At 37.6% G+C, this 15966-nt stretch overlaps 3 protein-coding genes across 3 annotated transcripts; 2 read left to right on the forward strand and 1 right to left on the reverse strand.

Moving 5' to 3' along the window:
* Positions 1-2911: 2911 nt before the first annotated feature.
* Positions 2912-7649, forward strand: LOC124406480. The gene is made up of 5 exons (XM_046881906.1): positions 2912-3043; positions 3092-3244; positions 3797-3956; positions 6175-6361; positions 7436-7649. The coding sequence occupies exons 1-5, from the start codon at positions 2912-2914 to the stop codon at positions 7647-7649; spliced, it is 846 nt and encodes a 281-aa protein (XP_046737862.1).
* Positions 7650-9946: 2297 nt separating this feature from the next.
* Positions 9947-11819, forward strand: LOC124406918. The gene is made up of 5 exons (XM_046882597.1): positions 9947-10105; positions 10801-11035; positions 11119-11196; positions 11266-11319; positions 11444-11819. Exons 1-5 carry the CDS (start codon positions 9948-9950, stop codon positions 11750-11752), a joined length of 834 nt encoding a protein of 277 aa, XP_046738553.1. The 5' UTR covers position 9947; the 3' UTR covers positions 11753-11819.
* A 668-nt stretch (positions 11820-12487) lies between these two features.
* LOC124406915 (FAST kinase domain-containing protein 5, mitochondrial-like) lies at positions 12488-15659 on the reverse strand. Its single transcript, XM_046882594.1, has 7 exons — positions 14457-15659; positions 14171-14332; positions 13945-14100; positions 13647-13872; positions 13480-13566; positions 13100-13396; positions 12488-13018 (listed from the first exon to the last, which is right to left on the reverse strand). Exons 1-7 carry the CDS (start codon positions 15515-15517, stop codon positions 12941-12943), a joined length of 2067 nt encoding a protein of 688 aa, XP_046738550.1. The 5' UTR covers positions 15518-15659; the 3' UTR covers positions 12488-12940.
* Positions 15660-15966: the final 307 nt, after the last annotated feature.

Below are 15966 nucleotides of genomic sequence, written 5' to 3' on the forward strand. Positions count from 1 at the left end.
CGAAACCGGAATGTAAACGAAAATAGGAAAAAAAACGTATAGCAAGTAGAAAAATGATAAGAGGAGAAAAAAGAAGAAAGAATCGGAAAGTGTACGGTCATTGACGGACTTTCTCGATTATAACGTGTTTTTTTTTTTGTTATTCATTTTATTTATTTACAATATTGCAGCGTTTTGCATTCGCAAATCTTGAGTTCTGTGCAATTAGTTAAGAATCCAGATGGGATATCGAAACAAACACGTGTTATACATGCATAGCAGGCATGCCTGAAGTTTAAACAAACGAAATTTTGACGTAATTCAATATTTTTTTTATCGAGTGAGAAAATCTAGCGAAAAAAGTTTCGGAATTCGAGCGATACTCTGTTTGTATGTTTGTGGTAATTCGTTGTACGGCTAAACTGTATTATTTATTAGCGCGTTACGCACTCGCTATCCAGAAAAGTGTCACTTTGTATGAAAAAATTCGTTTTCAAATTGGAAGCGTAAGTTTCTCACGTCATCTTTGTCCAAATTAACGTATTTCAAAAAAGTTTGAAGCGAACTCTTTTCCTGAAAAAAAAGAACAAAGTGCCAATCAAATCAGGGCTTTTTCCTCATCTAGCTATACATGTTATTCATTTTTTTTCTTCTAACTCAGCCCATTTTTCCACGTATGTATGTACATAATTTACAGTTCGAGTATCAGAGACTGTACATATAATAAAATGAAGCGAGCACTTCGACAGTGCATGCATACCTACTCGAAGATCTACTGCAGGCGCCGAGACAGTCAATTAATTATGCAGCTATTAATGGAGAACACTCAATTCCAATTAGGGAAGTTTGTGTGTTTCATCTTTTAAACTTTTCTACGCATATATGTATAATATATCTGCGCCGTGGAAGAGTGATAAGCAGCAGGATAGGACGTCGAACTAACATCGGGATAAACGAGACACGCGTATTATATGCGAGTGGAATGAGATTAAATCTATAGTTGAAACTGGTTTTACCAATTGAAAAAAGTTCAGAATTTATCTAAAACACTCTAAAAAATGTAATGAATAAAATTTTTTCTCGTTCACTGAATGTCAATTTTAGTAATAAAAGAAGTGAAAAATCAGAGGATGCTGTAATTCCAAAATCCCGACATCGTTGCGATTTTTTGGCTTTCGTGATAAAAATTACTTTTTCTTTGGTGGTGGTGGAGGTTTTTTGACCCGCGTGTTTGCAATATTCGTCTCTTACCTTCTTGTTACACGATATACTATTACTGGAGAACACTGACCGCGCATCGAGTGAGCGTCGGGATCTATATCACATAATCGTAACGATGAAATAAAAGAATGTTATTGACAAAAGTATAATAAAGTGACATTTAACGTGCGAAAGTCGATGTGGAAATAAACGACAAGAACTTTTGAACGACGTTAATTCTGGCTAGGTAGTTTCATATCGATTTACGAGGACCGAAGATATAATAAGCAAGTTTATACGCATGAGTTTTAATTTACAAACAATTCCTGTACTTCTTTCTTAACTTAAATATTTTCTGTTTCTTCAGTGTGTTTGAAAGAAATAAGTTTTATTAGATTTTGACTTTTGATTCAAAGAGCAAGCGATTCTGCTGATGGATTAAATCGATAAAATATTTTTAATTTTCAATTGGCTAATTAAATTTTCCACCACGTTGATATCCCAATCAGAATTCTTTTTTTAATATGCGTCCGTAACATGTTAAGATAATTTCTACATCGTATATTATTCAACGAGATTGATCGATCTTCATACTTCACACTTTCCATTTTTTGTCTCTTTAATATTTCAACTACCACGTGAGAGTAGCTTCTCTGTTTTTTTCCAAATCTTTCCGATTTCCGTTTTGGAGTTTTTACCAAGCAAGGTTTAGTGGTTCTTGAAATCCAAGAATTCCAATTAACGATATCTTGAAAAGTCATTCATGTTTCGACAATTTGGACATGTTTAATTTTTTAACTTTCTTCCCTAAAAATCCCTTAAAGGGCGCCAAATAGTTTCTTATAGAGCGAAAGCTTCGTTACTGTTCTCTTGGAATTCCAAACAATGATCACTATAAAGTGGATTTAACTCAAATTAACAAATTTTATTTTAATCAAAATTAGGACCATCGATGATGAATCGGGACTGAGGAATCGCTATTCAAGTCAGCTTACAATTAGCAGAAGTATATTTGCCATCGCAGTAAAACATGCTTAGGCCAAGATTTATCATCTAGACAACGAATCCCTCACTGCAGATATCCATCAGCCGAATCAATCAAAGGTACTCAAGCATTCCATCTCACAATCAGTAATCTTGACGCAAAGGAGAATGTGAGACAATATTTATTTTATACTCTGAACTTTCGTTTTTCTTCCTCGTCGTATAGCCGCATTTTGGATTAATTGGAATTGAATCTACTCATCAGTAAAAAAGCCCTATCGTAGTGGCTTGAAGAAAATGTGCACAAAAAACGCAAAAATACTCATCATCCGAAATTCTCAGCGAAAAATAATGCCGTTTTTACTTTCTAAAGAATTTTTAATCTATAAGCCACTGAAGATACTGTTTCGAATAAGCATTTGAACTTTTTTACTTCTTCAAAGATTTTAGTGAAAAGAAATAACCTTTAAGCCAAAATGTTCGGGTGATCGGAATATCGATTTTTTTCTTTCAAATTAATTTTTAACGCTCCCTTGACAAGTAGTCGAATTTAAACCGATATCAATCATGGCGTTATTTTTGTCGATACAATTTCAGCATTGAGTTATTTTATGATGAAATTGGGGCGAAAATATTCGCTACAACTTATTGGGGGATTTTTCTTTTGTCGAAATATTTTACCATCAGTCAAGTGAATCATTTTCAGAGTTTACAGTTACAGATGTAGAAGATCAAAAAGCCGGAGAAAATGAAACCGAGCCAAGATTCGAAGACGAGTTTGGAATCGAGTCGTGGGCGAAATGGAGAATTGAGTTATGACCTAGAAATTTCGGATGGATGCGATTATGTTGAGAATTCGCAAAGGAACTCGTCTGACGAAGTAAGAATAAAAATTGAGATGATAATTTCGATTTATTCGATCTTGAAGATAATTTTAAACACTTATATCTACAAATTTACGGTAAAATTTTCTTCTCTTAAAACTGTTCTTTCGCAACTACACGCAATGAGATTCTACCAGAAAAAATCGTGCAAATATTCACTAAAGTCTGCACAAGGATTCATTTTTGCAAAACGCTCTGTGAATTCTTTGCAGTTTTTTTAACGCAATTGCGATCTTTCTTTCTAACGTTTCTGCGAAATTATACGAGTTTCAATTTTGTAAAGGAAGGAAAAAAGTTTAGGGATTCTCAAAAATAACGTCAGTCCGAGATTTGTACGCGGAATCACGCATAATTTCCCTGCGAAAATTCACAAACATTGATACTTCTTTTAGAAATAAGCTATCGCGTGAACAAGAAGCTTTCAAGAATTCAGAAAATTGATGGTAAAATTTTAACAGAGTATCATATAAAAATTAACAATAACTAAGCAATTTTCTAAACAGTGAGAAGAATAATCTTGAATAAATCTCCGCTTATTTAGAAAAACTATCCCAAAATTCTTTGCAGAATTCTCTACAGAGTTTTTACAAATATAAATAACCATTAATAGTGGCATGGAAAAAAAGTCCAATCTGTGGATATGAATTACAATAATCATTTTAATTATCAGAAGGTACAGAATTTTTTTTTTTACAAAAATTCCTAAGCATATGTTTAAATTTTCAATTTTGTATCCTCGTTTTCAAAAGAGTTCGAGCTCCAACTGGGAACCGATTGAGACTAATTACAAGTTCGTCGGTGATTTGACGGAGGTAGAAGACGAGGTGATTTTTGTCGATGGATCTCGATACAAGGGAACCTGGGATGCTTTGGGCATGGCAGGAGTCGGACGATACCGCATGCCGCACGGTAAGAAATTTGAAAACATTAAGGTTGATTAATTACGTAAGATGATTTGCAATTATGCGATCACGGATCGTTTGAACGCGGGCTAACCCGAGTTGTTCTAATTTGCGCGCTAAATTTTGAAAATAAATAGTCTTTTGAAAAAAAAATTCTTTTCCTGGCGGAGTCAAAAAGCTAGAAATTCTTCAAAAGCTTTTCTTTAAAAAACTTATTCACTCTCCGCCAGGAAAGGAATTTTCTTCGAAAGACCGTTTATTTTTACAAAATTTAGCTCACAAATTAGAATAGCTTGGTACCCGTTGCGAGAAAAAAAAATTCTCCGTACTTAGATTTTATTAGAAGCGCATTCTATCGAGACGTCGAGTTTTTTTCCAATTTTCTACTGATCGATGCCAGTTTTTTGATGTTTTTGCAAATCGACTAATTATAAGCTTGTCAGAAAATATGTACGTACAATTTAAAAATGTGAAATTTTCAAAGCAGTCTTTACAAAACCAGGAAAAAATAGTTCTGGAGACGAACAACTCTGTCTAAATATTAAACGAAAATTCAATTTCTGGAAACCGATTGAATTTCCTTGCAATCACCCGAATTTTCATCCGCTGATTTCGATTCTTTACTATTTTGTCCAAAACGCGTAATTTTTTTCATCAACTCTGTAGTAACAAGTGAAATTTTTTGGAGACTTCATGGTTATATATTCAATCGTTTGTTATTCCTGAAGTGTAATGTATGTACAAACTTCATGTTTCGCGAGTTAAACTGCGCAGACGTGTTTATGTACAGTTTTTATTTCTGTAATTAATTTCTTCTTTCTAGCTTAGAGCTAAAACGAATTTATACTAATGCCAAACACGCAGCGCTTATGAAACATATCTTTGCGCATGTATCAATTCGAGATGTCAATTAGTTCGGCTATGCTTATACGTTACGTATACATATTTTGTTACACGAATTAGTCTTATAGTATTTTTGCAAATAACGATCATATATTGTCTAAACGTGCCACTGATTCAGGAAATCGAGTAAATTTATGTCCAATGAATTGAAAAATTTAAGATAATTGAGTGTAACCGTTAGGCGATTAGCGGATAAAACTTGAAAAAAACACGCTTAGCTTGAATTTATATGTAAGTGAATTGGATTGGAAAAAATATTTCACTCGATTTCAACATTTTCGTGAAAACGATTCCGCTACGATTCAAAGCGAAAAAAAATCAGGGCTTACGCTAAATCGAATTACTAACCGTGAAGGCATATGATAAGTAGTGAAACATAATTTAAACCCAATTGCAATGTTAGAAAATTTAATAGGTACACATGTGAAGCTTTGTTGATTAGAATCGGAAAAAAAATTCTTTTATAAAATCATTTTCACATGTAATAATAAAAATCTGTGTCGCAAGTTCATAATTTAAACACTCAATTGACATTCGATTTTAGGGTTAGTTACACAGGTCTGCAAAAAAATATTTTCTTTCAGCTACGTGGGATGTTTTTGGTAAATATTATAGTTTCGAGTGTGCTGGATCCAAAAGTGACTTCCATTTCCGTCAATCACAAAAGACGAGTTGTTTGCATAAAAAAAAGTATAACAATAATAAAAAAATCACCATTTCATTACGATGAACAAAAAAATATTTCTTATAAAATTAAACAAACTATTTCTTCACGAAATATACTTAACATTCCATGTTTATTCTTTTCGTCTGTGAAACCTTTTCTTCTTCTTTTTGATACTTCTTTGAACGCGCATCCGATTTCTATTTTGTGTTTGCCTGTTTGTATTTGTTCTTGAGTCTCACTCAAATACATATTAAATAAAAGTAAGGAATTACTTTTGCATAAGTTTGTTAGAATCTAGACTAGGATACCAGATTTCGAGTTGAGTTCCGAGTTTCACTTCAAACGAAACTACAAAAAAGAGTTAAAAAAAAAAAAACAAACCTGACGTTATGGAATTTTTTCAGTATTTTTCCCGGTTTCCGTGAGTAAAAATCTATAAGCAACATTATAGAAAACCTGTGCAGTTTTTTTGTTGCAGACCTGTGTTACTACTTCCACTTTCGCTAGTAAGACTCGAAATTTTTCATTCAAATCGTCAATGAAAACCAAATGATAAAATTTCTCCAATTTCATTTTTAAAATGCTTCCAATTTTGGTTTTGTGTGAAAAGAATTTTGATACTGACTCGTTTTCAAACACATTTTAATTTCTCAAGACGTTCTTTACGACGGTAGAATGTGGGATGGCATGCAACATGGCCAGGGGAGGCTCGAATATCCGGGTAAGCAGAAGATAGACGGATTTTGGAGTCGTGGTCAACTTCAGAAGTGGCGATACACTTTCAGCGACGGCTTGGTATATGAGGAGGAGAACTGGACTTACTGCAAATTTCCGGACCGTCGGTAAGCCATTAGATCGTCGATATATCGTGAATTGGAATTTATTTTCCTTTTCCTAACCAATTGATTAACAGAGGTGGAAATATTATTTTTCACCAGAATCCTCATCATTTTATCGTATTTTAATACCTAGTATTAGATCAAAATAAAAGTCTTGAAGAACGAAATTTCTAGGAAAATAAGTGGATACAGAGTTCACCGATTGTATATAATTTTTCGAATTTCGAAGTTCAAGTTCAAGATTAAACCAGGATTATTCAACCGTATAGTCGTTGGTTACCTATGGATCTTCATATCAGTAGCAGATATTCAAAGTTAGCCCAAAAATCGAGCACGAAATGGTCCAGACTAATACCCTCGGAGAAATCGAAATATCGCGAGACATAATTTCTTACTTATTGCGTTCTTTGCGACACTCGAGCAGTCGCGAACCTTTCGAAGGATCTGCAAATTCTCCGCGACTGCATCGCGAAAATTCGTTGTTTATCACCGTTTGGTTTAATCAACGCCTGGCTACTTACAGATTAATTATGCGGCCAGGCGGGGGAGAGAAGAAGTTGAATTACGAGACTTTCACGCTCCGTGCAGAGAAATTCCCCCGATTTTTCCCCTGACGCTGCTTGATCTAGGCGAAAGCATTTCTACTTTCGCATTGAATATGATTTGCCGATAATTATTCTAGCTGCATCCGCGTACGACGTTTTTCAGGATGATCAGTTGCGCAGGCGAGCCATAATTTATCGCTGACGAATTTAAATCGCTCGGGATTGGTTCTACTGAAATGCTCACGCCGAACTGTTTTCTGCAATGAACTTTGTCTCGTCTAGATTCAACCGAGTCGAGTTTGAAACTTGATAGTTATAACTGATATTTCGTTTGTAAATGATCCTGATTTCCTTCAATCCATGAGGAGTGGTGAGAAGTTATTTTTACACTCTGTTTTCGTTTAGAAAGTTTATACTCAAGTAGTTTCAATATCAAGAAGTTTTTTTCTGTCCGAGAAGACTTTTGTACTAATTTGCAAAACCATGTTATCATATTTACATGCATTTGACGCCGGGTAAAAATTCTGCACAGATTCAATCAGTCGAAACTAAACGGCCTTAATCCGGCTGGAAGGTCCCGAAGAACGCAGCATCAACCGACCAAAGTGATTCCTGCGGGCTCTTACGACGCCGGCGATGGAATTTTCGATCCCTCGACCCTCCACGTAGCGAATTTCGATCGGCCTTCAAAGGTGATATTTTTCTTGGCAAACATCCCTGTATTATTCGGATGCAGACTATTTTAAAAAGTTCTTCCTGAATTTCTGAATTTCTATTCATGATATGCGTCACGTGAATCAGACGAACTCGGATAGCTGAAATGTTCTTTGTAATAATGAGAAATCACTCGAAATCACTGGAACCATTGTAAATCATAACGAATTACACAATATATCATGATAGCGTTGGAAAGCATGAAATTCGTTGGACGTTTTGCGGTAAGAGCCAAATGGTTTCAATTCGTTAATATTCTATTGATTGCCATCTTATCACGCGTTTTTATTGATTGCCAATTCACCAAGTGATTTTCATTGATTTTTAATGATTTTTCAGCGTCCTAAGATACACCCTGTGATTTATTGTAATTAGTATTAGTCGATTCTATCTAATCCGGTAATTATTGAAAATCGTCTAAAACACTCGGACATCATCGATGACTTGATCGATAATTACACGCTACACTGGAAATCAACGAAAATGACGTAAGAGATAAAAATTACTGATCGTGATGAATGCTAATGAATTGGAATCATTGATTCGACTTCGAAGTGAACGGTCCATCGATCTCGTCAGTTTTTCACAGATTATCACAAGAAAAAAACTAGCAGAAGTAATTCGAAAAAATTAGTCCAATTAATTTTTAATGGTTTTGCCAAAAATGGACAAGTTCTCAAAAAGAAAAATCCAAACGGTAGAGAGTTCGAGTGAACAAGAAAATTCACAAAGGTACGAAGAAAATGCATAAAGAAACATTAAAATTAGTATAGATAGTCAGGATCCCAACGGAAGGCGAGAGCAAATGGATAATGAATTACTGTCGACGGGGGGAAGCGGAGCCGACAGGGTACCAGCCTTGGCTGAACGAAAATTGGTCGTCGCACCCTCCCGAGCTGCCGTACAGGTTGCCAATGTCGACGGATTCGCCGGAGATCTGGTGGAAGAGGTGAGGCCATCGGTTTGTTTGCCAATAAAAAACGGAAATTTTCACGGGATTGGACCAATTACCGGGAATCGCTTTTAGAGAAGAAGAACTTTCTACGGCCGATAGGAATTTCTTATTCGATTTAATTTCTATTCATTTATTCCTGCATTAATTTGTTTCTGTTCTCCCCTTCACATCACCCCACAGAATTTTCACTTTCGAAAGAGATACGAGCGTCGTCCTTGACGCGAGGCGACGATCTTCGAAGGAAAGTGAAGACGCCAAGGCGGAATCGGGAGGAAGGTGGGTTCCACACCTATACATGCACGCGTAACAACTATTATCGAGAACCGACAAAGTCGTCGTTTGCTTGGCTCTGTTACGAGATTCCTCTGTACCTGTCGATAATCTTATCCAACCAATTTTATTGCGAATGCGAGAAAGTATAACGAAATAGAAAACCAAGTAAAGGTATTATAACCGGTACGTGGAGGACGTTGCAGGGCCGCAACGGACCTTTGTAACCGTCGGATTGAGGGAGAAGGAAGTCTGTCGTTGGATGACGGTGAAAAATGAACTAAGTTTTCATCTATTCTTCAATAATTCTGGCAAAGGATACACCAACCGAATTTATTTTATATAATCAAAGAGTAGCCCGCAGCTGTCACGAATATCATAGGCATCGTCGATGATCGGCGAATTCGTTGCTTCACTCTTGAAACTACAACAACGTCACTCTTACTCATCCATTTTGTAAAACGGCGCGTCATAATTTTTTTTTCACACTCACCTTCATTTTTTCTAAGCAAAAATTTCATTTTGCTCCTACATGAAGAACTTACTGTACAGCGCAGACGGACATATCGTTGATGCAAAATCAGGATCGCACCCTAAAAACATTTTATCCCGCAGTTCCGATCCGGCGGAATACTCCTGCATATGCGTTTCCGAATCTCAAGCCGAGCTAGGATCTCGACCAGAGTCAGATGCAGAAGATCTGGTATCCGTGTGTGGTGTGCTGGACGTCTGCGGAGGAGACCGCGACTCGGAGGTGGAAGTCTTGTAAGATTCGGTGAAGTTTAAAACTTGAATTCAAGTCCACGACGAATTTACGACATTGAGCCGCCATTTTCTATCGATATTTGACGTTTTCGAAGGCGCGATTAGATTTAAAAAATTACGATCATGTCTCAACTGGTTAATATTTAATTGTAAAACTAGTTTGGGCTACGGATTTTGCTACAATTTGCAACGAATATGAAAAGACAGAAGTTCTCCACACCTCGAGATACTTGTAATTCACTTTGCCGTCACTTAAAATGACCAGCTGTTCACTCGGGTCAACGCCATATTGTCACATTTCGGACTCTAATAATTTTTCGCTCCTTCCTCAAGTCGGGAAATGATCTGTGAACCAATGTCGTCGGCCGGGTACGAAGATGAAGATCCCGACGACCTGCTGACGACGGTTTGCGTCCGGCCGAAAGGAACCTACACGATTACAAGGAGGATACGATCGGCGAGCACTCTGGAGAGCTTGGATTCGGTATCCTCGAACTGGTGAAAAAATTTCTAAAAAATTTCCAATGATTCGTTTTTAATTGTTCAGAAGTACACTATGTTTCGGCCACTTTTCAGAAACCGTCCGTATAATTTTTGAAAAAGTCTGAATTATTTCGATAATGTCGAATGAATTTCAAAAATTCCTGGCGTGTTTTTCCCAAGGACACTCACATTCCTTCGTTGTTTTTTTTACTTTCTTTTGAAAACATGAACAAATCTGCGTTTTCGTTTTTCGAACGTTGTCTGATCAAGTCGAGTGAAAGGTGGCAATCGGACCAAATTCCAAGAGAAGATTTATGTTTTTTCTCGGAATTTCACCTAGTATCGCAAATTTGAATATTCCGAAACCTGATATCTCTGCGTAGTATTTTCTCTCTTACGGTACCGCGGGTCATAAAATACGGGGCTAGATTTTCGTAAAAGAGATTAGAAAATCTTTGAAAACACTTCAAATCAATTGTTTCGAACCGAAGGTGAAAAAATCCGGATACACCTATAGAAGAATATTTTTAACAAAACTGGAATAACTATAAATTTCAGAAAATTTCAATTTCACAATGGAAATTCTAGTGAAAATCGTTAGAGCTTGAGAGCAGTTTTTTTTAGGAAAACTGGGAAATTGTCCGGAATTCACGTTGGGAGTGAATTTGTAGGAATTTTCGAAAGTTTGTAATGATGTCGATTTATTTCAGGACGTCGGACGACGGAGAACGGGCAGAAATTTACTGGGAACAGGACGAAGAGAACCTGATAAGGGATCGGGGTTCGGCGAAGGATCTTGACTTATACCGCAGTGATATCTCGCGTTACGGTGAAGTTGAGCAATGGCCGGAGGGCCAAGAGGACGAAGAGGACGCCTGGCGCTCTTACGCTGACGCTCTCAGGAGCAGCAAGGACCACGGTGACTTGAAATCCAGGTCGTCACGGGTGAGGATATTATATTGAGACTCGGTTTCCTGCCGAACATAGTATCCTGAATATCTGGAAAGTAACCCCCTGTTCTTCTGCAGAAGAAACGAAAGTCTGTTGGTTCTAGAATGAGAACTGGAAGCATAAGAACCGCTAAACAAGTCGGGTGCAAAAAGCAGGTGAGTAGCTTCTTTCTCTTCTTTTTGATTTTCTTATAACCTGATGCTCGTTTGTTCTTCTTCCAACAGAAAAAACGGCCGTGTCCCGAAGTCGCTAACGTGGATCAGCTTCTTCAACGAAAGGTACGTATTACATATTTTCGGCAACTGTGGCTACTCTAAAAAACATGAACCCTCCTGCATGCTGATAATGTTTTGCAATGAATTTGATTAACCGATTTTGGGTATCAATGACGTTCTCCTGTAGGTTGGAGACTTGCTGTTTTCACCGGCATTAGAGCCGCCCAGGTCACCGGTTTACTTGGTGAAAAAGGTGTGCGACAGAAAAGTGTGCAAACAAATCAAGGCCCGGATTTGCAAGAAATCGACGTGCGGAGCATCCGCATCGCCAGCTAATTCACCTGCGAAAAACCGCAAGACGCAAGTCTGCATGGGTGATAAAAAGAATGCGTCATCGGATAAGAAGAAAGTCTGTTCACCTTCCAGGCCCTTCGTAATCGTAAAGGAACGGAATAACATGCAACGTTCGAAAGTGAACTACTTCGACGTAATATAACGATTATGTTGTTTATTTTCATTTCTCACGACCGGACTTTATCAAGTGTATGTGATAGATTTTTACACTTCTTTGAATCACATTATATCTATACATGCGTGTGCATGTGTGTGTCTGTGTGTGCGTATATATATGTATATACGCATTCGCCTCATGTCATCAGATCCTTGCATAACTTTTTTCACATTGATTCCACTTCAACAAAAGCCTAATTTGTTCAATGAATTTTCTCGCTACTCTTTCATGGTGCGACAATCGTTTTTGTGTAAAAAAAAGGGAAAGGTAAGAAAACACTATTTTTTAAATTCTGCAATGTTTTCCACAGATTTCGGGTAAAAAAATAAGTAATATTTATTATAATTAGAAAGTGGGCTGCGGCTGCCTCATATTTTTATTACATTTTTTTTAGTTGCCAAAATGAAAAAAAATACAAAAATCAAATCCTAGTAGTCTTTACAGAATCGGAAAAAAAAAAGAAAAATAAAACATACCCTGGAAAATCTTGATATTATGCATATGGTTAAAAATAAATCAGAAAAATCTTTCTATGTTTTGATCTTTTTTATTGAAAAAAAATATTTTTCCCATTTATTTTCAAAAATATGCAAGATATGAAAATTTTCCAGGACATGTTTTCTTTTTATTTTTTTCCCGCTTCTGTAAGGACTATTAGGATTTTATTCATTATTTTATTTTTTATTTCGGAAACTAAAACAGGGTATAAAAAAAATACGAGGCAGCCGCAGCCCGCCTTCTAATTGTGATATATATTGCGTATTTTTGACTCAGAATCTGTGAAAAAATTGCAGAATTTAAAAAATGGTGATTTTTAGTCACCCCTTTTTTACACGAAAACAATCGTCGCGCGACCTGACAGAGTAGCGAGAAAGTTCTTTAAAAAATTAGGCTTCTTCCGAAGTGGAATCAATGCGAAAAAAAAGTTATGCAAGGATCTGATGATATGAGGCAAATGACTCCTCGATCTCGATATATATATATATGTATATGTATATATATGTGGGACGTTCCAAGTGAAATATATATATTATATATAAATGGCAGCTTCACGGCCCAGGGAAAAATTCTAAACGCCGGAAGGTGTCTCGATGATGATGGAAGATAAAAAAAGTAAAGAACAAATGATACCCATAAAATTTGTACAGATACTGATGACGATGAGTGTTTAGATCAGCGGAAGACCTTGTATTGTAGGTATTCGAATTTCTGTTTGTCATTCTCGAGTCGCTGCCAGTTCCTCAGAGTTATCTATAAAACAACGCAACGTCGAAGAAACGGGCCAACGAATTAGTACCATTATGAGAATATCGATCTGCAGTAGAAACGTACCCAAACAGGATCGTAGCCAATATGTTTGAGCTGCCTCTTCTTAGCGTGGAAATCCCTTAGTAAACGGTTCGTATTTCCCGCAAACACATTTGGCGGCGTCACCACTAGAGCCAGCCATTTGGTATCGTCTGCGCCAATCCGTGGAACCCGTTTAACGCTTCCAAAAGGTATTTGGGACAGCATGGAGCTGATAGGAATAGGACGCTTCTTTGCATCCAGGCAAACGATTATGTCGGGGTGGCAGTATTGCGGCAGTACGTGATCGACGTGAAACATTTTCTTTGAACCTAGGTATTTCTTGAAACAGACGAATACAAGATTTATTTTAGGCATATTGCAAACAAGAAAGGTTTGGAAACTGAGTAAAGTAAAGCATGTACCTCGCAGACCCTTATTACATCTAATATAACGTAATGGAAAATTTTTAACGGCTGATCCTTAAAAGTAGGCAGAGGTACCGTCATTCTCTGGAAAAATAGAAAATTTTGTATATCAACTTCAGGAACCGAAAAAAGAGTTCCTGGTTCTAGCTTCTGCGAGCTTTTACCATGGCGATGTTTTGCCGCCAATCCATGTTGAGTCTCGGGCCTGTATAGTCTGGCATTTCAGCTTCAATATCCAAATCTAGAGCAAATACTTCCTGAACTACATTCCTGTCCGATCGGTACATTTTTTTGATGGTCTTGGGATCCAGCACTTTGGCTATTAAATTTTTTGGCCATAGGTTAAATATGCTAAGGCTATGCAAGCACTTAGCAAGGCATCCCGGGAAACTGTATATAAGTTTTCAATCAGGAATTGGTAATTTTCGATTTCATCAAAGAGCGCATGAATCGAATACGCACCAGTTTATTTCAGAGTAGCGTCTGGATTCGTTCAGTTCTTCTATGATCGCATTAAGGATGTTAGGTTGCTCATGAGGAATATAGCAGAAAACGGACAGAGCAACAAGTAACCGAGTTATATCCTTCACCCTGGCTATGAATATTTCTGTATATAATCTGAAAAAATAAATTACAGGTGTAGTTGGGCAATAAACTGACGTCATTGCCCTACAATTATTGCACTCACCTCACTGCGGCAGCATTCAACAACTCTGGATAAAATAATCTGTTATATGTAGCAGCAGACACAACGTGACTGACGCAGATCATTGAGAGTCGCGGTAACTGTGGTATCGTACACTCCAATAATTTGCAGAGGAGCTTGCATTGATCGTAATTGATGCTGTAGCTGAAAAACACACGAAATTAGTCTAGAATCATTTCGTCGGACAGAAAATTTTTCGAATTTACCTGGCTTTCAAGCTCAGAAACTTATCTCTGTCATTTGAATGGTACATTGAAAATGTACCTACCCAATGATTTTGAACATAGCAATCAAACTGGTACTGTGGATGACGTCAATGTTTTCAGCCGTTTTCTGAATCACGATCGTGAGCAATGTACGATCCTGGATCGGAGCGCCGGATCTGAAGAACGCATGTGCAATGATGGCTATTTCTTCCATGTCCAAATTGTGTACCAAAGAGTTGAGCTTGTGTTCAACTTTGCTGTAGTTGAACTTGGGATTGACTTCGTTTCTGGTGAACTTGGCAACTTTTAAGAATGTTGCAGCAATGTAGAAAAAAAGCTGCACTAGGTGGGATTGCGAAAGATTAGATACATCGTTGCCTAGTTTGATTATAATGTGATCTATAAAAGGTGACCTGCTCGTCCATTTGAGTCTGTACCAGTGGTCAGAGATCAGAAGGATCTGCGAATAAGACCATTTTTCGGCTCGTGCTTTGCATTCATGATCAAGGACTCTGATGATAACTGGGCAGCGGGCATCCTGATCGCTTTCATCTGAGATCCAGAGCATGAGCGAGCAGAGGACATGGCTGAGCTGTTCGTCGCTGAATTTTTTGCAGCTTGTCGCCAGCGTCAGCATGATAGGGACGTACTTATTCGCGTGCATTTTCTCATTCTTCTGACAGGCGTAGTGAGATATCTTCCTAAAGCTTTCGACCAGCTTCGAGATAGGCTCGAGCCTCCAGTTAGTCTGTATTAACTTGTCCACCTCATCCTCAGATATGATATTGGTTTCGCATCGGTTGGGTGGATAAACGATGGTCGTGTTGTAAGCTTTTCTCTGCTCTAGAATACGGTGTGTAAGCCTGTTTGGCGTTTTTTCCAGTCGGACGTGCGGTTTCTCTGTGTTGAAGTAGCTTTCGTCGTTGTCGAAGAATATTTTGGTCGACTTATTCTTCGCTCTCTCCCAGTTACTGTAGAACTGCACCTGGGGCATAGTGCACCATATGCAGGGTGTATATGCTGCTAGAATTTGTTTGCTCTTGAGATCGCGAGCTGAGTTCAACTTAACCTCAAACTGCCGAAAGATTTTTACTCGGCAATGTGACAAAATGAATTTGTACATGATGAATCAGTCTAATTATGCTAATGAACGCAATGCTGGCGATTTCGACGGTAATAAACATAGTATTTATTCAGTTTATTTACACCCGCACACAGCAGGATGCTCTTTTAATGTCCGAGAGGTTATGTGCGCCAGGCTAACCTCTCCGGTATGGATAGGCGCGTGCAGTCGTTAAACACAGATGGATATATCTCCCATTAGTGAGAGAAAGGTGGAGTACTAGCGACTCCATCTCTTTTGCGGCCGATCAAAAACGAGTATCTGAGAAAGGCAGAGTCCGTACAATTCTCTATTCTGCTCGGCGAAACTCTCTCAGGCATCGCTGCGTTACGCCTTGCGTTTCTGTATTTCAGTATCACTTTATTTCAGTGGGCAGCCCTGAATAGAAATCGACTCTAAGAATTCAACCCACAGATTTGTATATTCACGTTTGGCGCCTCAATTGTTGA

The sequence above is a fragment of the Diprion similis genome, chromosome 6 (assembly GCF_021155765.1).
Source record: "Diprion similis isolate iyDipSimi1 chromosome 6, iyDipSimi1.1, whole genome shotgun sequence".
NCBI lineage: Eukaryota > Metazoa > Arthropoda > Insecta > Hymenoptera > Diprionidae > Diprion > Diprion similis.